This window comes from Cryptotermes secundus, unplaced genomic scaffold, assembly GCF_002891405.2.
Source record: "Cryptotermes secundus unplaced genomic scaffold, Csec_1.0 scaffold468, whole genome shotgun sequence".
Taxonomy (NCBI): Eukaryota; Metazoa; Arthropoda; class Insecta; order Blattodea; family Kalotermitidae; genus Cryptotermes; species Cryptotermes secundus.
In genome coordinates, this window is record NW_019721526.1 from 33764 (window position 1) to 60787 (window position 27024).

General features: G+C 40.8%; 1 protein-coding gene across 1 annotated transcript in view; it reads right to left on the minus strand.

The window, feature by feature from the left end:
* Positions 1-1039: 1039 nt before the first annotated feature.
* LOC111875547 (tachykinin-like peptides receptor 99D) overlaps positions 1040-27024 on the minus strand; it is a 366779-nt gene continuing 340794 nt past the window's right edge. Inside the window, exons 5-6 of the mRNA XM_033755858.1 lie at positions 20935-21077; positions 1040-1148 (exon numbers count right to left, since the gene is read on the minus strand). Of these exons, the coding sequence (XP_033611749.1) occupies positions 1051-1148; positions 20935-21077 (241 nt within the window). The 3' untranslated portion in view covers positions 1040-1050. The remainder of the gene's footprint in view (positions 1149-20934; positions 21078-27024) is intronic.

Below are 27024 nucleotides of genomic sequence, written 5' to 3' on the forward strand. Positions count from 1 at the left end.
ATTATAATATTAACAACAGACAGTGATTCTGAAAAACTTATATACTTAATAGCAACAAATAACAACAATAATTATTGTTGTTATTTGTTGCAATAATTATAATTATTGTGATAACAATAATTTTTATCGTAATAAAAATTAAAATAATAACAACATACTTTTCGTTCTTAAATCTAGGAATGATTTATTGCTACAGAACTTGAAAACAAAACAAACTCAAGATGTAAATCATAATCATCAAGTTTGTGAAATATGAAGAGTTAATAGTTTGCAACATCATAAACATTTCCTTCAGAGAGATTCAAAATTTTTTTCAACATTTTCGATTTTGAGTTTATTGATCACCGAATGTCCCAGAAGAAGGATATCTTGCAAAGACGTGCCTCACAGACATCAACACACTTCCTGTGTTTGCCAAACGGCAAATTCAGCCTGAACGGACGTCGGGTGAAGTTCGAACCGGGTACATTTTAAGTATGAAGAAAGTATAGGCCTTGTACGTTTCATAAAGTCATGTTACGTAGGCCTCAAGCTAAATATTAATCGCTATTTGTGGTGAGTTATATTAACGTTAAATATGAAACATTAATCGCTATCTGGGGCGAGTTACGTTAACATTACAAATTAAAAATTAATCGCTATCTGTGGTTATATTAACATTGCAAAGTAAACACTAATCGCTTCTGTCGTGGGTTATATTAACATTAGTTTACGAACTGAGCCTGTTTTAAATGCAATAAGGGACTGTGCAGCAGACTAGCGGGATCTGACAATGAGATTTACCTCTTCACCACCGAGTTCAGGACGTCTCCGAGGTCACGCTCCTAACACTCAGTGAGATCACATGGCTCTTTCGTTTGAGTACAAAGGTAGTTGTGGACACAACTGATCGTGTCTTCTTAGGTTAAGAACGGACGGAGATTTATCGGTACATCCCCTCCATTGCGTGGTGTTATGTACAGGGACAGCTTTACCTTGCTGAAACTCTTCATCAGTGTTCAAACCCACCATGAAGTTCTCTGAAGCTCTATTCCCCGTTTCCAATCGCCTCTACGAAAACGGTTTTTTTCCTCGAGCTCGCAACTTGGCGTATAACTGGGGGTAGGTAAGTTCCAGCGACGGTGTGAGCGTCATTTCGAAATAAGAGTCTGGAAAGTGCACACATTTTCAAATATTTCTTCAGAAAATAAAATTATAAAATGCATATATTAAAACCTTGTGTGTAAAAAGTAAAGATATAAGTTATATTTAAATATGCATAAACTTCTTTCTTTTTAGCAAGTTAATTAAATTACAATCACTCTATCTTCTTTCCACGGCAGAGAAATACTGTCAATATTTCTCTAAGTATGGGATGCTATAGTAGGCCGATCATCCAGGAGAATCGAAGCATAGATTGTAGAGGGTACAAAAGAAAATTGATAGACCGGAACTGGCTGACAGCGAGTGAAATATTTAACGTTGAGAAAATTGAAAAGCATTTAAATTTCTCCAAGGAGGTACAATGGAGTAAAACGGAAACGTGAAGCTGGGTTGCTTAGTTTCTCTCTGTCATGTGTCTATGTAGTTCTGTCTTCAGACATTTTAAGCTTGTGTCGTACTTTAGTTAATACAGTTCACAAAGATGAGGATTAATGTGTCGCAGCCTTTATCCTCATTTCAAATGATCATTAAATTTAATAAACAAAAGGACAGATGATTCAAATTTAGCAATACGTTTTTATACGAATCGTGTGTAACACTATAAAAAAACATTACTCTATTTTGAACAGAACTACAATAACAAAAAAGGGATAATGATTATTATTATGTTTCTATAGCCCTTTGTAGGGCCTTGGCCGCTATTTCGGTCTCTTGATCCTGTACACAGTCGATAAAACTACTAGGACGGGGGATCAGCCCATCGCAAGGCCTCTACATACACACAGAACAACACAAACACAGAATAAAGGCACACAATACAGACGTTCATGACTCGAATGGGATTCGAACCTACAATCCCAGCATTTGAGCGACTGAAGACAGTTCATGTCTTAGAACGCACGGTCACTATGATCGGCTTATAAGGAATGCCAACAACAAGTGGTGTTCCCAGACGGAAACCCATTCCAGTACTAACCATATCCAATGTTGCTTAACTTGGTGATCGGGGAAGAACCGGCGTTTTCAACGTCACATGGTATTGCCACTGGCGTATTTTGCGGAAGCAGGACTGATATGCTTTAGCAGAAGCGTGAAGGCGCGTTATTTGACAAAATCTGAGAATATATAATGGCTAAACTAGAGGACACGGCCACACACGCCACTACTTTCTCCTATAGGATGTAGACGTCACAGAGGAAAATATGTCGGACAGTAGACAAAGACAGTGCAAGACAGCAAATTATCTCACAAAGATATTCATTGTACTTCTGAGAAAAGCTGGGAAAATTGTTGTCAATCAGTGAATTCATAAGTCTTCACAGATAGTACGATCTAGTGGTCTAGCGTAATCACCGTCTTTATACCTGGCGAAAATAGAATGCAGTAATTCTGTCTCTTTTGTCTTCGGCCCTATTGGATATGCCCCATTATCATCTGAAAAAGACATGATACAAGTGCGAGGGGGTCAGCTGACTACATTTCCCTACAGAAGCCGCTCTGTAAAGAAGGATTTACCTGCTCTTTGTCCTTGTTGTTGCACTGCTGGCTTTATCTCGGTCGCTGCATTTACTAGTCACTTGCGGCGCGGCACGGCGAGTCGCAGACAGTTCGACAAACACGTAAGCTTAGCCTAGGCGTTAGGAACGTTTTAGTTCCGAGAAGTGAAACCTTCTAAATCCGAAGACGTGAGTGGTTTCTCTCAGTGCACTTAACGACGAATTCTCAGCTGCATGTCTCATGTAATGCTGATGATTTTCAATTATTACTTTCAAAGGATGTGGAAGAAGGTACTGTGTTCTAATTTGCAGTTACTATACCGTTGTTTCCATAAAGACTGAGGAAATTCTTCTCCTCCGGTGGGTGAAACAAAGGACCTCTTATATACTTATTAGTAATTTTGCCACTACACGACGATGTTCGGAACAGAACTCTTTATTTATTGTTTATGTATTTCATGAAATTAGGATTTTACTCGAAAAATTGTAGTTTACTGCGATACCCGGAGATAAATATTTTAACGGCAAAACGTCACCTCCATCTAAGCGCCGAATTCAAGAATAGATGGGTATATACATCACCTCCCCATAGCCTTAATGGCATAATGCTTAATTAGTTATGCGCAGCGACAAATTCACCTTAACGTTAAATCCGGAAGACAAAAAAAAATCCGTGGCTTTCAGTTCGCAAGCGAACTATACCGACCGAGCGACCGCTGTTTATAGGCGAGGTTAGTGCCAATCCAGAAGACATGGTTAAATAATATACTGATTAAAGAAACGAACTAAAATTTGGATGATTAATTCTCGAGATAATTTTAATTTTTTCCGTTATTTTCACACGATGCACCGCCATGTTGCGATTGAGCATATACTCAGATAATAACAGAAGACAAACGGTGTACTCCAATTAATGCATTAAGTTTAGACATGTTTTCTTTGCGATCTTGCAGAACCCACTAACCTTCATGCACGCTTTTTGCATATATTAAAATTTGTCATTCATGTAGTTAACACCAGAGGCAGGCCTACTGCAGTGTACAGCCAAGAACTTTGTTGGAAAATAACCATGTACTTCGTAGATTAACCAGGCGCATAAAGAACTGTCTGCTCTGAGATCAGTTATGTACTACGTAGACTGCAATCTTCTGACGTGTGAGGTCGTACAGCCTGGTAGAAGTCTACTGATGTTTTGGAGGGAAAGACTGCTTCTATACTCACAGTCGAAGACGAGGGTCAGCATGCTTGATTGATTGCTCGGCTTAACATCAAGCCTGAAAATGGAAGTAATTCGTAAAATCGGCCACTACACTTCAGCGTGAGTTCTTCTCAAAGCTTACAGTGTGCATTCAAGTAGCTCAGGTAATGTAATAAAGCTTGGTTTTATTTGTAGCCTAATACAATAAAACATTTTACACCTAGAAAAATCCACACTCCGGTATATTAATTTAAATTTGAATCAAATTCTGATTTGACACTGCCGTTCCAAAATATCTGAACTGTGCCACAGTTTCAAAAGATCTGTTACCTACCTTTATGTCATGGTTTTGTCCTGCATTTTGGTGACGAGACAACAATATATACTTAGTTTATTATGCGTTTTATTTTAGACCAACCCCCTTACTACAGTCAATTAAGGTTTCTCTGTATTTCTTTATGGTACTTAATGTTATCTCCCAATAAATTTGCATCATTAGCATAGATCAGCTCATATGTCCAATTAAATTATCGTTCCACCTGATTTTCCTGGACCTTCCTAAGGCAAGGGAAATAAATTTGAAATATAAATTTCTATTATATATAGGTGGTACATACATAGCCGAAGAAATATTAGTACAAACGACTGGAACTTTCGAAGGCTTATAAATAATTTTGTCTTCTGGGACATAACGCCATGTAGTCTAGTAAAAGTCAACCGATTTTTCGGCTTGTATGTTTGCTGCCTCCTTAACACTACTTTCTAGCTCGGTTTACTCTTCAGTCCTGTAGAAGTGTAGATGAAGGAGACGCGTTCCTTCGAAACGTCGATTGACTTTCACCGGTCTAAATGACAATTTCCAGAAGAGAGAACTATTCATAACAACTGCTGTGAGAGCCACGGAAATTATCTTTGATGGTTCATGGTCCATTTACAGCGGTATATCTCCGGAAACACGAAGCGACACTTGCCAAATCGAATTACCGGCAACAAGAAAACCCTCGGAGAGACTGCGTAACATCACGAAACATTTCAGCAAGGTAACAGACGTCGGAGAGAGGTTCGAACTGGTTGCCTGAGAATATAAGTCAACCGCGTTATCACTAAGTTAATGTACTTGGTGCAAAATGGCGGAACATCCGTTGCAAGTTTCCGAACTCCCAGCGAAACAAAGTGGCGTGTTCAAGCAAAATGATACCTAGTTAGGAAGTGCGTAAGAACGCTAATTGTGTAACATGAGAGCAATGTAGCACCGGTTATAAAGTATTCATATATTTTGTTTTCAAAAACATAACGATTCTGTTACTTAATGCCACTTCATAATCACAGACACATGTTGGATGGCGTTATGAAGTCTGCAATTAGAAATCGCACACCGACTTGTAGTAGGACAAAAATAAGTTGCCCTCTCAGTGACGACCTCACAAAACTGCCTAATCGCAAGCAGAAGGAACACAATAAACACGAGATGAAAGTGATGTTAATTTATGATGGTTCACATCATTTATAACAACCAATGCTAATCATGAGTACAGTGGATGATTTGTGTGGTCTTCTCTTGGTAAAGTTATACCAAATATAAACAACCTTCTTTGCTCCTCGCAAACTATCAAAACGTTACATATTTACTGATGATACCTGTATTTTACCGTACTGTGTATGAAGTTAGGATACTACACTAGGTAACGTCTGCATGTATTCAATCAGCACCTCCCTCGAAAACGCACACATACACATACATACATACATACACAAAGAATGGTGACATCATAAGCCTAGGTTTATTCTAAAGAAAAAAAAAATAAAGTTAGACTAAAAATTGGGCATAGAAATTTAAGAAAGCTAACAAGGTTAGTCACAATCTTTCTACCGCAGCAGCTCGCGTTCGGTTCCAGGTCAAAACATGTGGGCTTTGTGATGGGCGAAGTGGTACTATGCCAGGGTTACTGAGAGTACTTACTTTTCCTCTGCCAATTCTCATTCCACCACACATCTACCACCACCACCACCACACATCTACCACCACCACCACCACCACCACCATCTGGGGCTAATACAATAGGCCCAGTAGTGACCTGCGTACCAAGTGGACTCAGACTCACCTCATCCGACTAATTAATTAATTAAAAACGGAAGGAAAAAGTACATTTTTGCTGAGTTTAGTCACCACGCCACGAAACCATATGGATCAGTGGCTGTGAAGTTCCGTGCATTATAGTGTTATAAGAACGTTTCTTGTCAACTACACGCTAGGCAGCCTTACCCCATCGTCCTCTACAGGGAACAGGGAGTTGGGAATGTCCCACATTCAGTTTGGACAAAGTGATGAAGGGAAAAATATCGAAGTCTGCCGGAAATCGAAACCCGGTCGTCTAGGCTATAGCTAATCACTTCATTGGTCGAGGTGAACCAGCGAAATTACATCGGTACTGGTCAAAATATAATTTACCTAACAATCTTCAGTATACTAGTAGAACCCTGTACCAAACAGTAAAGTGTAACACAGAGATGGAAGGAGAAATGCTCAATTTAATTGAGTCTAAAGAAGATAAAATTATGACTTAGTAACATAAAAATATTTCTTTTCTAAAATACGTCCATGCACATGCGCGTAACTTGCTCAGCTTCCACTACGAGAGCAAGTTCTGGAAAGCTGTGACATCTACTCGACTTTATCTAAGTTGAATATAGGCCGCTGTCTAAAAATCACGTATAATCACGGGGCCATAAATATTAATATTCTCTCTTGATACACATTTCAGTATTACAGACATTGGTATACTGCTGTAACGTTAAAAGAATTGTATGACACTTGAATCCCTGCATAGCAATAATTTCGTGTGACTAAAATATTCGGAGAAAAAGGGTTTATTATGATATTAGCCTATTGACTCAGTTAAGAACTTTAATCAACTGTAAAATAAAAAATTATGTAATAATATTAATTATAGTAACAATAAAATATTTAATTATTGGTTTCCCTGCTTACTTAGCAGCCCATAGGCGAATTATAAAGAACGATGAAAGAAAAATTATCATCATCATCATCCTCATCATCATCATCTTCACCATCATTAAATAAACTGGCTCCATCCATAAAGAGGCTAGCTGCAGATTTGACGGCTGTGGGCAAACACAACCAGACGACCACCTCCTCGTGTTGTAGATGTTTGAATGAATGGAGCTTTAATTCTACGCCCTCACACGCTTACGTCATGCTACTGTGCTGCAGTGGTTACACATTACTGGAACTTTAATTCAGGCTCCCCTTTCATATACTGTGAATATTCCCATTGACAAATTATTATAAAAGAAATTTATACTGCCATGTTCCCATCTCAGTCGGTATCGCGACGAGGCTAAGGACTGGTAACCAAGGACTCGGGATTCAACTCTTGGAAAGGGGGAGAAATTTTTATATTTTTCATAAGGTCCAGATCGTCCCTGGAGTCCAACCTGTACAATGCGTACCAGGGGCTGTTTCTCCGGGAGAGTAGAGGCAGAAGCTTGAAGCTCCAACTAGTGCCGAGGTTAAGACTGGTGGAGCTATATCTCAATTCCGTCATAGGTCTTCACTGCCTAGTGCTTAATTATTAAACAGTGATAATTTTAACACTTTAACGCTATTCCCATCATGTAATACGAGAGATGTCTGAAAAGTAAATTAACACAGCTCTTCTTGAGAAGATTTCTGCTCTTACCGTCAGGACATCACACGGAAATTAAGGGACATATCTGAGTATTTTCTAACATAAATAACTTGTTTATTAGGGCATTTGTCCTACCGTGAGATGAGCTTGTACACGCCCTTGCAGTAAAAGCCTGGAGACAACCCCCACGAGCCAGCGGCGCACTTCAAGTTAAACGTTCGAATTTGTGTTGAAGTGCCTTGCAGAAAGGTGCAGCTTTGATGGCCCAAACAAACCAACTTTCTGAAGAGTACTTCGACACAAATGCGGGCGTTCGGTTGGAAACGCGCCATTGGCTACTGAGGCTGGGCGCACATATACTGCAAGCGTATGGAGGCACAGGTGCCTTAATAGACACGATGATTGTGTTGAACAATTGTATCAGTATGGTCACTAATTGCGTGTAGTGTCACAACGGTATGATTAGAGTCTTCTCCGTACTTTTCGGAATTTCCTCATAAACATTCTGAAAAAAATGTGACCGCATGAAACGTAACAGATAAGAACAATAACATCTGACTCATTGTTAGTATTTTGTTATGTTTTCATAATATGATATTTGTGATACCTGAGAAAAAATAAACAGTTATTTACATAGTTCTTAGTAGAACATTTCTTGATATAGTAATCCTACTTTTACATAGAATATTCAAAATCAGAATTTCTTCACTAAAATGCTATTTTAATTAAATATAGCAGATATATTTTTATAACTTATTAATTCTTAGTTCATTCGTTAACGACGTTAAATCTACTAAGAGACACGCAGAGTTGATTCTTTCAGAGATGAACGCGTATTTTAAGGTTTTAAAAACCTTCGGCACACAGGTTGGTGTTGAAATTACTGTAACTCTGACATTAATACATTTAGGCAGTTCATTTTGGTTAGTATTAAGAGCTTTTCTTACTCGCCTTCACAACGTATTATAACCGACGAGTCACTTTTCTTTTTTCCATACGCGGCCTAAATTCTCTCGTGTCGATGCGCACAGTAGCAGTGCCATGAGTCGTCATCATCCACCTCCCTTTTTATAATAAAAGTGCAAGTAAAGGCCTCCGTGTAACAGGCCGTGGGGGCCCTTAGGGTTGAGATGTTGAGTTTCCCACACTTTCTAGACAATCGGCTTATAGATGGCGGTAAGGTTGTCGGCACTACGCGCCGGCCGCCCTTTAGCCCCAAGAAAATCTAAGAATATTGCTGGTACTCATTTCTGTTAGAGGCTGAGTCGACCCCAGGCCCATAGTGCGGCCGGAAGGATTAGGTAAATTGAAGAAATTTACCTCATTGGGATTCGATCCCGCGACCTTCCGGCTTGTAGCATAGTGCCTCAACCAACTACGCTACCGCGTGCCCCCCCCATTTATAATAGGAGCATAAGAACATAATCTTCTGATCAAAGAGAAACTCCTAAAGATATATTCCTTTTCAGGTTTGTTATACCGTAAAGCATGGGTAAGAAGAGCCGAGATAGCGCAGTCGATGTAGCGATTGGCTACGGGCTGGACGTGAGGAGCCGGGATAGCGCAGTCGATGTAGCGACTGGCTACGGGCTGGACGTGAGGAGCCGGGATAGCGCAGTCGATGTAGCGACTGGCTACGGGCTGGACGTGAGGAGCCGGGATAGCGCAGTCGATGTAGCGACTGGCTACGGGCTGGACGTGAGGAGCCGGGATAGCGCAGTCGATGTAGCGACTGGCTACGGGCTGGACGTGAGGAGCCGGGATAGCGCAGTCTGTATAGCGACTGGCTACGGCCTGGACGTGAGGAGCCGGCATAGCGCAGTCGATGTAGCGACTGGCTACGGGCTGGACGTGAGGAGCCGGGATAGCGCAGTCTGTATAGCGACTGGCTACGGCCTGGACGTGAGGAGCCGGCATAGCGCAGTCGATGTAGCGACTGGCTACGGGCTGGACGTGAGGAGCCGGGATAGCGCAGTCGATGTAGCGACTGGCTACGAGCTACGACGGGAGGAGTCGGAGTTTGAGTCCTTGTAGGGTATGTCGTCCAGATCGGCTGTGGGGTTCACCCAACCTCCTATTCAATGGGCACCGGCGGCTCTTTCCTCGGCAGTAAAGCGGCCGGGGCGTGAAGCTGACCACTCACCTCCAACTAATGCCGAGGTCAAGAAAATATGGATCTACACATCCATTCCCACATATGTCTTCATGGCGTAGTGCTTAACTGGTTAAGCACAGGGACTTTCCCTTTTAAGGTATGGAGAACTACACGTACAACTGGGAACATGGTCGAAACTTCTTACTTCAGGACAACCTAATTCTCAATGGCGAAACTTAATTTATTCTGCTACTGCTATTCTTTGTCTAAAACATCTTGAGGTGCGTCATAACTTGAATTAGCAGCCTTACGGGAAAGAGCCTTGTGCTCGCTACGTTGATTGTGGTTCCAATTGTACGTGTAGTAACTCTACAAGGACGACGTAACGACCTACGTCACTATCTGCTTATGACGCTGGTTAGAGATACATTACAATTATAAATCTCCCTCTCATGTTAATAAAGCACGGAATGTATAAGTTGTTCTTTCGGAAGTACTGGACTTTAAGTGGTTATCCCCGGCTTCACATTCAACCCGGGTTCAATCTAAGGCCACTACAAGTGGAATTTGTGCTGAACAAAGTGGCGCTGGGAGTATTTTCTCTAAGCAGCCTACCTCAGTTTCCCATACTAATTCTTATATGCAAAAGCTTCCATTTTTCTAAAGTAAAATCCAAGCCGTTGCAACGGATCATTTACGGCCTTCATAACATGGGATTCAGTCTCGCTCAATCTTAAGAATAGAGACACGTTCTTCCTTTGAAATAGCATCGTGTATTTGTACCGAAATATCTCATTACCCACCACCAAACCCTTTTAACGAATGCCAGTCTCCCAGTCTGTCCCGTTGCCTAAGTATGCATGTAGCAGAGTCCATTTTAAGATGCACTCACTCAGTCCAGAAATTTTATGGAAACCGAAGTTCAGTTATCGTTTTCTCAAGGGCCCGCCACTTGTCCCTCTCCTGGTGAAATTAATCCACTTCGCAGTTTAATCCCATATATATATATATATATAGGGAGGCTTTCTCCGTTGCGCAACATGTCACAATATATATATATATATTGTGATATGTAGATCCATTGCTAGGGAACGTATTGGGAAACCCGTTTCCTGGGATAAGAAAATGACAGATCTAGATCCTTGGAAACCACCTCTTCACAGTGGAATAAACAGGCGTGTCCATGGATACTAGCACTCAACAAACATTTTCTGAGTACACCGAGAAGCTATATAAGCGGCCGTTCAGATAAGAACCAGGTCAGTCACTGTACGTTAGTAGTCACTTGAAAGTCAGCATGTGAAGAGAAGACTAGAACAGAAGACAGTCGTTGTGCAGTCAGATTTGAGCGAGTCTTAGGTAGTCATTGATTGTGAGTTATTGTAACTGATTGTGATTGTACAAGAAGCTGTCAATATATCCAAAACCCGTTAGTATTAGTCGCCCAGCCATAAACACGTGACAATATATATGTACACTCATTTTTAATCTTACCGCCCTAACTTTGAACAAGTCTCCCAAGCGGTTTCTTCCCTTCAGGTTTTCCGACAAAACATATATTTCTTTATTTATAATTTATAATTGTGGCTGCAGACTGCAGCCACCTGCTCACGCTGGTTCCTAGCTCGGGGATTTTTCTACCCTGAAGATGGAGGCGATACCTTCCTCCGAAACATCGGTTCACACAAGATTTACACTGCGCCACATCCCAGAAGACGTCATTCTCAGTAGTCACCCCTGTGAAAACCTCAAATCTCACACAGAAATAAAGGCCGTTGTTGCACTGATATGTCCAATGTCCAATTAACATAGTGGGATGGTGTACCCGCCATTAAGGTTCTTCTGTCGACCCAGATGAGTAAATCATAGTTCCGGCGTGTCGTCTGGTGTAAGCCGAGAGAAGTGTCCAAGTCATCTCCCACGTCCCGTGAATTGCTGGTACTTCTGAACCGTAAAGGGATCGGCAGCGCTAATTATGCGGTACTCTATACCTGCACTAAGTGTATATTAATGCTCATAGGACCCCGAGCATACATCGATAATGTAACTCTCTTCGTGTCGCTTACAGAGTGCTGAGGAGAACGCCTGAACATACAGGACAGAAAGTGACACGAGTCTGGACAAAACTTCGTGATGAGGAAGTCAGAATTTTTAGGTCAGTTCGTCATCAAAAAATTATTGGAGTAGTCCACTCAATGTGGATGACAGGTGCGGGACATATAGTGCGAATGGGAGAGCGGAGAAATGCATACAAAGTTTCGTATGGAAACCAGAACAAGGGAAATCATTAAAGGCCAGTGATTGAGACTAGCTCTTTCTAACGGGCCCAGCTGAGTAGGTTATCCTTCCCTATCCACCTGAAGATGGAGACAGATCCAGTCTCCTAAACTTCGTGGTCTTTTGTCTTTTACATATCAGACGATGGGTGAAGTCCAAAATAAGCCAAAAGAAGTATATTAAAGGCTTCCACACACCAGAGCGATCGCGGTGACGGGCGAAATGGCAGTGGCGGTCAAGGTGGCGATAAAGTCTTCTCACGCCAACAACGCGGTGGTAGCGATCAGTTTGAAAAATCGCGTAATCACAGCATCGTAAACGATGCATTGATTATCACGTCTGGAAGAAGCGTTACTTTTGGCAGCAGTAGTTGATGACGAGGAGCAGCAGTAAGCATGGTAATTATTCATGTTACTGTGTACAATTGGAGAAATTTGAGAAGTTATTACAAATATTAACATCACAATTAATATATTTTTCAGAAAGAAGCGTAAGAAAACGTGGATTCACCACCTTAATTTGCTTCGTGAACATGAAAGAGAATTTCGTACATTATATCGGCAACTGCGGCAACATGAAGAACGATTCTATATTTACTTTCGGATGCGAATTGAATGCTTTGATGATCTACTGGACCTAATTTAGGGAGATATTATGTAACTTTACTTCTTCGATAAGTTGCTCTGTTGTTGTACTCATTGTTCATGCTAACACACAGCGACGCAGGCAGCGGTCAGACTCCACAAGCTGCATCTGATCGCCACCGCGGAGTAGAACGCTGCCCGCAAGATTGCTGCCTGTCTGAAAGCGTCTGTAAGTTCAGCAGGAAATATCTGACCGACACCGCAATCTCTCTGGAATGTGGCAGCCTTAAGAAGAACTATGCGTACCTCATCTGTGGTCTAGTGGTAAGAGTTCCTGGCTATAGATCCAGAGGTCTGGGTTCTATTCCTGGCTCTACCAGATTTTTTTCTGGTGGGGATTCATTGCGCTGACCACTCCACACTCACCTCTATCCGCTAAAGTTGGCACTAACTTCACCGACAAGCGGTGATCTCTTGGTCGGTATAGTTCGCTTGCGAACTAAAATTAGGGAGGTTTTTTTGTTATGCGTAGGGGGGAGGATAAAATTAAACTGAATCTTAAGGACTTGACTAGCTGAGCGACTATTAGTTTCTCGAAAACTCTGATCAATTTAGATAGTTCGTTAATTAGTAAATCAGTTAGTTATTTAGTTACTTAGCTGATTAGTTTTTTATGAAGTCTTAGCAGAGGTGCACAAGATATTATGAAATTCCAAAACCATTACAGGTGGAAGGGCGAAAGGGCAGAAAGATACAGCATTACATAATTCATCTCCATGTTATCATTTTCCTGTCTATGGGCCCTAATAATGCTTCACGGAACACACTGACACAGTGACATCAAAACTGTTTTCGTTACAACTTAATCATGATACTTAACTTGGTTCGTCCTGGTCCGTCAAACTAGTACATTTCTTTGTAAACAAGCAAATTGTAATCATTTTTGATGTTTTAACAAATCAATGTACATCTTAGTATTGTTAAAATATAGAAAATTTATATCTATGACATGGTAATAGTAGTTTTCACATATGTTGATATTATCCTTTTGAAGATGATCGTTTTGACCGAAACCTGTAAAGGATGAAAAATTAAAAACACAAATTTTATTGATCACACTGAACGGTGGTGAAAAATCTTATATACAGTGTCATCACTGTACTATTTATTAAAATTTCGATTCAATGCCCTTCTTTGCATATCTGTTCCACTTTTCTACAAACATCGAGAGTGTCTGGACTTGTTTATTCGCTTCACCGAGTATGTCTGCAAAATCTGTAAAGGACTTTCCGAAACATAAAGAAAAGCTTCGCACGGTCAAATTCCTTCCTTTACAACCTACAAAATTTTACACTTTTTCGAAGTTCTATTTCTATACACCATTTTAGGACCTTAAGTTACAAACTCGCTCTTCGCAACGTTATCATTGCTCTTTGCATGAAATGAATCAGTAAGGCGCTGAGGAGACATCTAGCGGCACAGCATTCATACTAAGTTTCTCGGAAACTGGTTAGTCTATTATTCATATTTTGAAAGTGGGTGAAACCAGAGACACACGACAAGATTTCATATTCTTACTTTCCTTAAGCGAGCCGGGATAGTGCCGTTAGTGTAGACTGTCTACATGGCTGGATGACAAGAGGGGTCGGAGTTCGAGTCCCGGAAGGGTCAAGAATTTTTTGTTCTCCCCGTCGTCAAGACCGGTTCTGAGGCCAACCCAACCTCCTATCCAATGGGTACCAGGAGCTCTTTCCCCGGGTGTAAAGCGGCTGGGGCGTGAAGCTGACCACTCACCTCCAACTAGTGCCGAGATCGAGTAAATGAGGATCTATACAATGACTCCAACATGCGGCCTCATGGCGTAGTGCTTAATTAGTTAAACACAGGAACAACTTTATCTTTCGCTTCCCGTAAGGCAGAACTGTAGTGTAATGGGGCACCTAATACAAAAATTAAAACTTGGAATAAAACACAGAGCTCATTAACTTGAGAGACAAATTTAATTTATACATATTATTGTCAGCCCATAATGCATCCCCACATAATTTATACCAAGATCAAATAAAACTTTATCGCCTTACCATATAAAATGCTCATAATTCAAAATATAGATCTAGTTCAGTACCAGAGGAATTTAATTTCAATTCGAATTCATTTTACTGGAGATTGAACCTGAACTTGACCTCATTCCTCCAAAATGTCTCGTCGCAAGGAAAGTAACAGGACATAAGTTGAGGTCTCAGGAAGTTGCCGGTAGAGTTCACCTCTGATCTAACATCGGTTCGCTATAACCTCACTTTTCAGTTATATCAAAATCGGCTCCTCTTGCGAAAAAAAGACCAATCTAATTACTGTTCTTAGTACTTCTATTCCTACTTGAACATATAGAACAATATTTAATATCTCATTTGACTTGACACATGAATAATAGAGAATTGAATTGAATTATGTCTTTACAACCCTTTGTTCGGCCTTGGTCGCTTTATCAGTTTCCTGATCCTACACAGAGTCGGCAGGCTTCCTTGGACGGGGACAACCTCCTCGTAAGGCCTCTACCTATACACAGAACAACACAAAGATAGAATAAACGCACACAATACAGACATCCACGCTTTGAGTGCGATTCGAACCCATGATCCCAAAGTTCGAGCGAGCGAAGACAGTTCTTCCCTTAGACCACGCGGCCACTGTGATCCGCAGGAGTAACCATAGTTGGCAATAATGTTCTGTTCAAGAGAGGTGGGATATTTCGGTGGAGACGAAGGTATGTTTGGAAGAGAAGTAATAACATAAGAGAGTATAGGGGAAGAAAACTATTTATGGCGCTATAACTTTAATTGTTCAGTAACACGAGAACAAGGACAAAGTTTGATTTACAGAGACAACACACATCTGCGGAGAGTGGATGTTGATGCGGACTGGCGTTATGTATATTGACGCATGTCACAATGAGGGCTGAAATTTGGAGGGTAAAGGCATTTCTAAGAAATTATTAATTACTGTTATTGCCTTTACTAAGAAATTGGGAAATCATGTTCATTAGAGAAGTGGAGAGTGGGATTTTGATGCTGTAATTTTATCCTGCATTCTGATGACAAGACGCGAACACAGAGGCCTACTGTGTTTACCCTGACTTCACTTCTAAACCAGCGTCTAATACAGCTTCTGTGTTTCCTTTATGCTATTTAGATTTCCAGTGAATTAGCATCATTAACAGAGACCGGAAGCTGAAGTGCTCCTTTCAGTTTCCGTCCATTCTGGTCTTTTTTTTTAGACCTTCTGACGGCGTATTCCAGAGGCAAACAAAGGGCGATATGCTCCACGTTATTCTGAATAGGAAATGCAAATAAATTTTTACCTGCAGCACATTATTGTGTGTTCCATTTAAATAAATTTTAATTAACTTGACTAATTTTAGTAGCATACCTAATTCAATGGGATTATTTTCCCCCTTGGCACTACAGCCCCAGTGGGCCTAGGCCTACCTCCATGAACTTTATTTCGGTTTTACTACATCTTACACATTCTGTGGGACTCCTTGGGCGGGTGATCAGCTCGTCGCAAGGCCTCTACCTGTACACAAACACAGAAAAAAGCACACACACAAACTAAACATCCATGCCCTGAGTGGGATTCGAACCCACAATTCAGGTTTCCAAGCGAGCGAAGACAGTGCATGCCTTAGACCACTCGGCTACCGTGACCGGCAATTCAATGGGAATACTGTACAATAATTCCTTCGTAACTGGACCATAGGTGAATGGGAGAGATAAGGCAACACAATAGAGCGTGATTTGGTAATTATGAATGTTCTGTCAATCAAGTAAAGAAGCACAATAAATATTTTGAAAGAGGATTTATTGTAATGTGGAAATGATAACATAAGAGGAACGGAACTCAAAAACAAACCTGGAGGGTCCTGTCTCATTACACATGAAGCGTAATAAACTCGACAAAACTACTCAGAATTTTTTAACTGCTAGTGGGGTGCGACTAAGTCCCTTGTACTGCGGCCACTTCTGGTCTATTGTACCAGCCCCAGATGATAGGTGAGGGTGATTGTGGAGCAATTCGTGGAATGAAGATTGGCAGGGGAAACCAAAGTACACGGAGAAAATCTGCCCCAGCGTCACTTTGTCCACCACAAATCCCACCTGACCAGACCCGGGATCGAACCCGGGCCACTACGGTGGGAAGCCAGCGACTAACCGCTTGAGATATGGCGCGGCCCTGAAAACTACTCAGAATTACTGGGTTTTTGGCTTTGTCCTCCCTCAGGACGGAAACAGATCCAGTTTCCGAAACGTTGCATTTTTCTAGTTTCTAGAATACCGGTACAATAATTTTGTACGATGTACAAAATTAAAAACAAAGCAATAATTCTGAGTATTATACACCACCGTCAGAACTCTTTAGAATCCAGACCAAACTGAACTAAACTAAATTAAATTAAACCAATCTATGGTAATGTCAACTGAAGTAAAGTAAATTGACAGGGCAAAAATTGTTGAGCTTTGTATGTCTCATGGCTCAAAATATTTTCTGGGAAATTCATTGCCTACTTAAGTTCACAAGAACAGTAACTTGAAGAAGTGGAGAAGAAAGATGGTCTTACACTTCCACTAAGCGAAATAATTTTAAATTTAAATCATAATGTTAAGTTCCGAATTTATGCTTCGGTTTTCATACAATAGGGACTGAAATAATGCTTTTCAAAATATATGATAATAATAATAGTATTCATGGAAAACAGTATCAAACTTCCTTCTAATTTAAAGTTTCTCTTCAACGAGTCTTGAGTTTTCATGCATAGTAAACTCTCTAGAGTCCAATCGCAATGAACGTACGCTACACAACAAGCAGTAATGGCCTCCATTGCAATATATCGAAATAGACGTCCCATTAAAGGTCGTACTGTAACTCAGACGGTTAGCAGCCGTCTTCCCATTTTAAATGATATAAAGCACAAGCTTTCCCACTCAGGCCGTGGATGTTTAGTTTGTGTGTGTGCGTTTTTCTGTGTCTGTGTACAGGTAGAGGCCTTGCGACGAGCTGATCACCCGCCCAAGGAGTCCTACCGAATGTGTAAGATCCAGAAAAACCGAAGTGAACGGAGAAGTTCATGGAGGTAGGCCTAGGCCCACTGGGGCTGTAGTGTCAAGGAAAAAAAATGTAAAAGCATAACGACGATTGACATGGGAGAGAGACAATTAATACAAAGGGTTGCAAAACTTCTACTGGATGCATTCCAGGTTCTCGGCATCAGTACACGTAACTGGATTCCGAATAACAGAAGCATATTCAAGCTCAGATCTAACTAGAGAAAGCATAACATATACATACATAATTTTGAAGGATGAGAGAGAGAGAGGCTTAAGTTGGCAACTACACTCAGCTCCTGAATACATTAAGAAGATATGCAGTGACATAACAATGGAAATAGAGTTTGGCATCTATAACGGGGTCTGTACAGAGTGTAGAGGCTGTTACTTTAGCTTCTCTAATGTTCACATTCACTTATTTAGCAGTGTACCAAAATCGTCTAGAATCAATGATAATTAAATTAAATAAAATTATTTGTTATTAAAGTGCAATATCTGTGATCTGATCTGTTGGCATCAGTTGACGTAATTGAATTCCAGACTACGGACGCATATTCAAGCTTATATAACCTGTGCATATATTCAAGAGAGGAGACATACTACGTAGTTACGTAATTATAATATTTATAATATATAATATCCTATGCCTTGGTACAATATCTGCAGAAAGTGCTCCCTGCCAAATCTGCATTATACGTCACTCGACAGTTTCTGTCTTATAAATATTAGCTCTTGATGCAGTTAGGCATATATGTTTCTAAGAAGCCGACATGTAATAAGATGATGATATTGGTGATAATTTTCTTGGTGATTTAGTTTAGGACGCTGTCGGTATCTCATAATACATAGCTTCGATTATTAGGATGACTGCAGAAAAATGAACCGGAAAGAATTTGGAACGAATAGTTGGTAGATTAACTGAGGTAAAATTCTGGTATTTGCCTTGAAGGACTGAGGAAAACTATGAAAAGTCTCACTCGGAGTAGCGGACATATCAGCTGGCATTCAAAGCGGTACCCTCATGGACACGTCTTCAGTCACCTTGTTCGGTATGAGCTTGATAATGATAATGATGCTGATGTGATTAACTGCAATAAAAGTAGCATATCTAGGCAATGAACTAGTAATATTTCCTGTTATTAGATCTACTCATTTCACATTCTGGAGATATTTATTTCACATTGATGTCAATGTGGAAGTTCTGTGACGATTAAATAACGAAATGAACAGTTGTAAACTTTTATATTATTAAATGCTGCCAGTTTCGAATACCTGATGCTATATAAAACCTAACCGAAGGTGAAGTGGAACTGTGTTAATAACCGTAAAGGAAATAGGGTAATTATTTTTTTATTATCATGAAAATATGAAACACGTTCCATAACCTGCTGTCGTCAGGATTGTATGGTCTTGTAGCTAGTGAGACAAGTTCCCTTTCGATCAACTTCAAATTCGAAACCCGGTTGAATGTATGTGTTTCTGTAGCGAACACGTTTCGTCGGAGATGAATTTCCCGAGATACCCTCCCTTCCCATGTTATTCATTCCTTTAATTACACAGTCTTGCACATAATTACATAAGAAATAACGCAGATAAGTATACTAAATCTTTCACAAACCACGCTTAAATAAGCTGCGAATGAAACTATAAATAACCAAGACTTTCTAAGCCGCTATTAGATCTGTTTTGTTTCCAATCCACTTTATTTCACGCTTTAAATAACAGAGCGTGTTTGATTTTTTTCACGATATCAATTAGCTACACTACTGAATTAAAAATTGCCATGCAATACGAGATCTGACAATAAAGTTCACGAACGTGCCCCCGTGTGTTTGCCGTGGCAGCAGTGGACAGAAATCTCAGTATGATTTGATGACGTTGGCATATCAGCGTTTCACAGCTGTGTGTTGTTGATCTATTGCAGTCTCTTTCTGAGTGGCGTCTAATATTTTCTGAGTGGGTTCTGTTGTGCCGTTGCCAACAACTCATGGATCTTGCATCACGACAATGCACCTGCTCACACGGCACTTTGTGAGGGAGTTCTTAGCTGGTAAACAAATAACTGTGCTGGAACACCCTCGCTATTCACAGATCTAGCCTCCCAGTGACTTTTCTCTGTTCTCGAAGATGGAGGAAATATTGGAAGGGGGGCATTTTGATGACATCAGGAGTAATACGATGGCAGCTTTGAAGGCCATTCAACAAAACCGGTTGCAAAATTGTTTTGAAGGGTGAACTAGGCGCTGGCGTCAATGCATAGCTTCCAAAGGGGAGTACTTTGAAGGCGACAACAGCGATATTCAGCAATGAGGTATATAGCACTTCTATACCACGATAAGTTCGCGAACTTTATTGTCATACAACGTATTTCAGCCATTAATTTCTCTCGTTCCCATATGTCCAACATGTACCAAATTTCGTTTACACATGTTCCGATTGAATTTAAAATGACTAGTGGAATGTCCTTCCAAGATTTAAGGACAAGTCTGAAAGCACCCATCTATAGCTACGCCTTCCACAGACAATACTTACATTCATCTACATTTACATACTTCAGTCTTTATCTCCGGTCCGGAGATAGGGGCTAGCTCTGTCTATTGGACCCAACTGAGTAGGTTTTACCTGAAGAAGGGGATAGATTCCAGTTCCCGAAACGTTGTGTTTTTAATATAAACTAGACGGTTTTTTAAGAACAGACAAGATGATGGATAATGTCCAGCAACATATTAATTGAAACATTGTTATTCGTCGTCGTCCTCTTCCGGTTTTATCGTAAGTGAGATCAGTTCTGAATCTGATTTCCATAGAGGCGACATGACGATAAACAGAAAGTAAAAACATTACGATATATACCGCCCTGCTTAATTATATATAGATATCCTGGACTTTTTGTCATATTGGTATTTATTTTATTGTTTTCTTTTTGGAACAATAGACCTTCTGGTATCAGGAGCAGAAATTTATCGCTTGAAAGACACTGCAGGACAGACTCAGGCTCGTATTCAACGGGTGACATGTTTTCTTTGTGCTGGGAGTAGAGCAACCGTAGCGTGAAGCTGATAAATCACCTTTATCGGATCCTGGGATTTATAATGGATATTTGCCTCCACGTCCCCTCTATGTCTCAAAGGTGAGGGTCTTACATATAGAGACAAATTTAATTTTGAGTTTCGTTAAGATTTTACTACACTCTACACGTTGTTTGAATTTAATTGTTTTTTATTTGTTCGTCTGTTTGTATACTTGCTCACGTAAGTGTAAACAATTCTGCGATATACGTGAATATAGTTGAATATGAATGAATGTATAAGGGGTGGGCCAGGAAAGGTTAGCCACTCCTCTCGCAGAGTGACGGAAGGACGAACAAGTCAGCTCAAGCAATCTCTTACCATTCCTGATGATGCGGCATTGAGCTTCCGGGGACCCAGAACAGCTGTAGCGGCTGGTGACGACTTCACGACGCGAGAGCGTCTCTGGCGCCAGATGCACACAAGGACAGCACGAGAAAACCTGTTTGAACCCGCGTCTGAACCTGAAACAATGCGAAACCCCGATTCTGAGACAAGAAACTGATATTTTGATAGACTTCAGTACAATCTATACTAGAGCCAAATGGGAGTCGACTGCTCAGTCGGTATAGCGACGGGCTACGGTCTGGGTTCGATTCCTAGCAGTCAATATTTTTCTCTCGTCCACAGCGCCAAGACCTGCTCTGGGGTCCACCCAACCTCCTACCCAAGAGGTAACGGGGGCTGCTTCCCAGGGGTTAAAGCGGCAGGGCTGTGAAACTGACCACTCACCTCCAGCTAATGCCAATGTCAAGAACGGTACAGCTATATCTCCACTCCTTCATATGTCTTCATGTCATAGTGCTTAATTGATTAAGCATAGGGTCAACTTTACATTGTAAATCATCATGTATGTATATCCGGTATATTTCTCGTGTTGCTAATATCTCAATATATTTCGGAATCAGGAGACCCTCAGGAAGGTCCTATAAGACCGAAACACAAACAAGATATAGGTAGATGGTAATTACTTTTCACTACTGTTATCAATGGGGTTGTCTGCGTAATTAGTCTGTCAGTCTCAACATCTCTGTTGTTGATGATGTTTGTAATCTCTTACAGTTCCCAGACCACGATAACAAACAACAGAAAGGTGTTTAGAGTTGGCCATTAATAGTCTGCCACACTGGAGTCTGAACGGATTTATTTTCCCCGTAGCAAAGGCGCAGTTTGTACAGTTCACAGTAGAGAAAATGTTTATCTCAATCTGTTCAACAACAACACCGCTTTACCATTTGCTCCAGCTGTCAAGTCCGGGTCTTCTTGAGAACAAGCTGTCTTGGCGGCTCTGCTTTGAGAAGGAACGGTCATTTCGCATTTAAAAATTTGTATCTGCTATGTCTTGGGGTGGAGCCCGGACCTGATCAGTTCTAACATTAAATATGTCAGCTTCGTCTGCGACTTACAAAGAATTATTAACGTCCATCCTAGTCTCTGTCCGCATCACTGTGATACATCTTTCCACTGGTGCCTTCAACACTGGCCTTCTGGAGACTATACATGCAGAAACTGGAGAAGCTTCACTCTCCCTGCGGAGGAATATCCTTTCCTGCAGTTATGCGGTAACGCTGTCAACACAGCTCCATCGCTCATCATGTGTTGCAGTCTTTCGTTCCACACAGCACAACATCTGGGCCCCTCGTGTTGTGGGTGTATGCTATGAGACTCTCTCGAGCATCTTAACATATTGCCGCGTGTTATTCCCACTACTCTCTTTCGTAACCCACTCTGTACTCTCAATGCTCGTCGGACACAAGAGAGGAGGTAGATCTGCCCTTCCCTATGGCCGTCTCTTTCTTGAACTCACTCCTGCGTAGCCAGACTAGCTCATGCACTTATATTTACGGATAGCTTTTACAAGAATTAACTGGATTTTCTATCTACCGTAGTGTTTTATTCATTCCTGGGCAATCTCTGCAAGGTCACCCCTTCTTCAGCGACTTCGTAAGGGTCCTGCAGTCTCCAAGTGCACACGCCACACCATCGCGATGTTCTGGAGATCTTGTAATACTCGCATTACCTCCGAAAGCTATGGAATTCTGTCGTATTTTCTTGGATACCTGGTTGTATGTATCCGCCAAGCATTGAGGCTAATTAATTATATATGAGTTTCTTTCCCGATTAATATATAGGCGCATATAGCCATGGATAAAGACGGGCCTCTAATATCCCCCCCCCCCAGAAACATGTGTTATTGAGAGCGAAAGGGGAGAAAATGATTACTACGATAAGAATTCGTGGAGAATATATTGCTATCGTAGTGAGTAAGGACTCCTCTTTTACGTATGTTGTACTTATTTTTTCGTTCCTGGTACCACGCTAATAAAGCGCATCCAACCTCAGTGGCGTGTGTGCCTGTAAAGTTTCGCTATTAGCTTTCTAACAAGTTTAGAGCAGCCTTCTTCAGTGTTATTATTCCGAGCGAAAGAATGTCATGTACTGAGAAGTCTGGATAAAAAGCGCAGTATCCCCAAAATATTGTGAACATACATTTTGATATTATTAGATGCTGTAACCGCTCACTTCTTTTGGGTCCTTTACGTTGGTCGCCACTCTGTTTCCATCCTCCCTTTATCCTACGTTTGTGCTCCACTTATCACCGTACTCCCTCTTCTCGTGGATCTCGAGAAGTTAGGTGGGGAGTGAGGAGAATTGTGATTGTTGGAGCTGGTACGCGAGAGCAGGTAAAGACGGGAGTATCTGGGTTATGTTCAGTAATTTGTAGAGCTGAGATCCTATCCCGGGTCTTATACGGGTCTGGCTCGGGCAGGACAGGAAGACCTTTCTGCTTCAATCACACACACCTCTTTAGACCGTTGCACTTAGTAGTCCTTTAATCCCCTCCAGCTTACTGAATACAACTGAATTTATTAATACACTTAATTTGAACTTTACTTATACTACTTTACGGAAGGGCCGTAGATGTAAATTTTGTGTCCGACTTGGCCGAAAGTTGTATCAAGACTCCTCGAGGTGGAATGCACTCTCTCTGAATCCTGAGGTCCACGAACCCCAGACTCCAAGAGAAATCCACTCCTCCACTTCTACCATTGGTTAAGTTTTCAAACTATGAGGTTCCCTGAATTTTGAATTCCCAATCATGTTGCTTTGCTATGTGATTCTGGCAGATGCTGACCTGACGCTAAGGTTGACAGCCCCTTGATGCATTACGATCAGGGTATGAGGCTCCGGCCGTACCACTTCTAAGTTATAGCTGTCCCAAGCTGTCAGCTCTCAAATTCCCAAAGACTTTCCGACTTTGCTGAAACTGCCAGAATTCCAGGAAATTACCAGATGTTACTTCCTGTCCACATAGCAAAACTTGAACTATGTCCCTTCCGCGTGTAAGAGCTGGCTATCTGCCGGATCTCTTTGTTTGTAATTTTGTAATCTTAACTTAATACAGATTTAATTAATGCACAACAGTCCTCCAATCAGAATGAACGGTTACAATGCCGGGATGTCTCAGTCGGTACAGAGACTGCATACGGGCTGGAAGACAAGAAGAGTCGGAGTTCGAGTCCTGGTAAGGTGAAACATTTTCTTTTCTGCACGTTGTCCAGACCGGTTCTGGGGCTCACCCAGCCCCCTATCCAGTGGGTACCGGTGGCGTTTTCTCCCGGGGTAAAGCGGAAGAGTATTGAAACTGACAGCTCACCTCCAACTACTGCCGAGGTCACGAAAATATGGATCTATAAATTCACACGCCCATACAACTTCATGACGTCGTGCTTAGTTAGTTAAGGACAGACACAAATTTACCTTTACTATCAGATGCAGCTGGAGCACGCGGTAGTGTAGTTGGTTGAGGCACTATGCTACAATCCCTAAGTCGCGGGTTCAAGTCCCGATGAAGTCATTGGATTTTTTTAATTGACCTAATCCTTCCAGCCGCACTATGGTCCTGGGGTCGACTCAGCCTTTTACAGAAAAAGTACCAGAAGTAGCCTTGGAATATTCTTGGAGGTAAAGGGCGGCCGGCGCGTAGGACTGACAACCTTACCGCCATCTGTGAACCGATTGTCTGGAAAATGTAGGAATCTCAACATCTCACAACCCTATGAGCCTCCACGGCCTGTTACAGGGATACCTTTATTTACTTACTTACTTACTTACTTTTACTAGATGCAGCTGAATCCTACTGGAGTTTTGGCGAAAAACAATGCAAATTCAGTCATAATTTGTTAAATTAAAATGTTTATATACATCTCAACTTCTGTTCACTTATCATTTTGACAGATTTATCAGAATTGAGCTAAACTGATTTTACACATCGCGTCTACTTACGGTCACAAAAATTCAGAAGTTTTTTTTTTAGAGTCATCAAATGCCTGACAGAGTTCTCTTATTTTTCATGTTCTGCCTTTGTAGTATTTATTTTGTAAATTATTACTGAAATAAACTTCATTTAAATGGTTTTAATTTAGAGATATTTCACATTACTATAACAAACGTCGAGAGCCTTTAAACTCCTGAGCCATTACCCCCAGTTAATATATTAACTGAGGATTGTTTATAATATTTCGACGAATAATTATTTACCTGTAACTTATTTAATGAAGAACTTCCATCTTCTAGGTTATGAAGCACGGAATGAGGTGAGCAGGTGGTTCTAAGTTACTCCTTTCGATTCTGGTTACAATTACCTCGACGATTTCAAGCGAATTCTCTGCTTTATTCTATGGATTTGAGAGGGATGTCACGTTGTGTTGCGATTCACCAGGCCAGTAGTGCGACTCTCAGTTTGTCTTGTTGACGTCGCAAATTAATTAACACTACGAATTTAATAACTAAGATTGTTACTCTTCAATTAAGTACCAATTTATCAATAACTTGCAGCAACATCTAAATATAGTGGTTTTTAATAATAATTAAATAGTATATAGTATATAAATATGTAATTACATACATAAGCTTTGGACACAGTGGCGTCTGGATAGCTCATTCGGTATAGGGTTGGGAAATGGGCGGTATGGCCGGGGTTCAATTCCCACTAGGGGAAGGAAACGTTTGTCTACTCCACTGTGTTTCTGTTATCCTCCAGCCTACCATCCATTGGATGACCCGGGTTCTTCTCCCGAGGTCAAAGAAATCCTGGGATTCAAAATGACCACTCACCTCCATCTAGTGCCAACGTCATGAATGGTGGAGCTATACCTCTGCTTCTCTATGCTTCTTCATGGCTTGGTGCCAAATTGCTTAAGCAGGGGGGCAACTTTACATTTACCTTATACAAGGAAATTTCAAGACTAGCAGCAGTACTGCAGACTCATCAAGAGACAAATAATAAATTTTAATTTAAACGAACCACGCTGTATTTTGGTTTTTATCCACATTAAATTAGCCAGCTCATATTCTTATAACCGAATTGTTTAAAATTCATATTAATATTGTCTATATTGATTATAGCTGGGGTTTTGATTGGTGAATAGATTTATTTACCATTTACAGGGCGTAACTACAAACAACTATAGGATTATTGCTGATTTCGACACTTTACAAATCAATACACTCTAAGTGTTCTCATATTGAATAGTAAAGTGAATTTACCGGCTACACAACACGTTTTTTATTATCACATTATCACTACATGTTTTGACTTTAAGAGGTCATCTTCAGGTGTATGAACACGGCTGTATAATTACACGCGGTCACATTCACTTTTCACTCATTCGACCTTGTATCTTTTCCAGACACGCTCACTAATACATCGAGTTCTTTTATAAAACACAGGTTATAATTATTATTCTAATTTAATTGTTAAAAGTTCGTGAATTGAAGTTCAATTCATGTCACTGGTTACACTTCCACTTGTTTGTGAGGTCTTACTGTTCTTCCGCATTCTTTGATGTTGCTGCATCTGTTATGATCTTTGTCGTGATGGGTTACTCTTGGCCTTGTTCGAAGTTACTTGACACTTGCTATAATATCCTGCGAATATCCCACAACTGAACTCACTGCTCTAACATCTCGGCACGGACCAAACTGAAAACGACATTCTTCTATTTTTGCGTACGTATTCGTTGCTGCGGGAACATTTTTACAGAACCGTTACCTAGAAACGGTCCTTGTTTATTCGCCTATGTCGCGGTCGTTGCATAGCAACGGCTGTACATGCTACAAAATTTATTCTAGATCCATACCAAACTCTCAGTTATATTTCAGAACTAACTTCAAATATACTGAACATATGAATCTTTGGTTTCTTCAACCATATTCAACTTTATTACATATGGAAATGTTTATGATGCTATCAGCACAAAGCATTCATCATTCGACATGTTAATTTTTGAATGTTAAATAGTTTTGTTGATGGTATCATAAGTATTTCCATTTGAGTTTTTGAAGTTTCTGGCTTAATTGAATGACATGTCGAATTAAACCTACAGACACGAAGATCTCCAAGAAAGT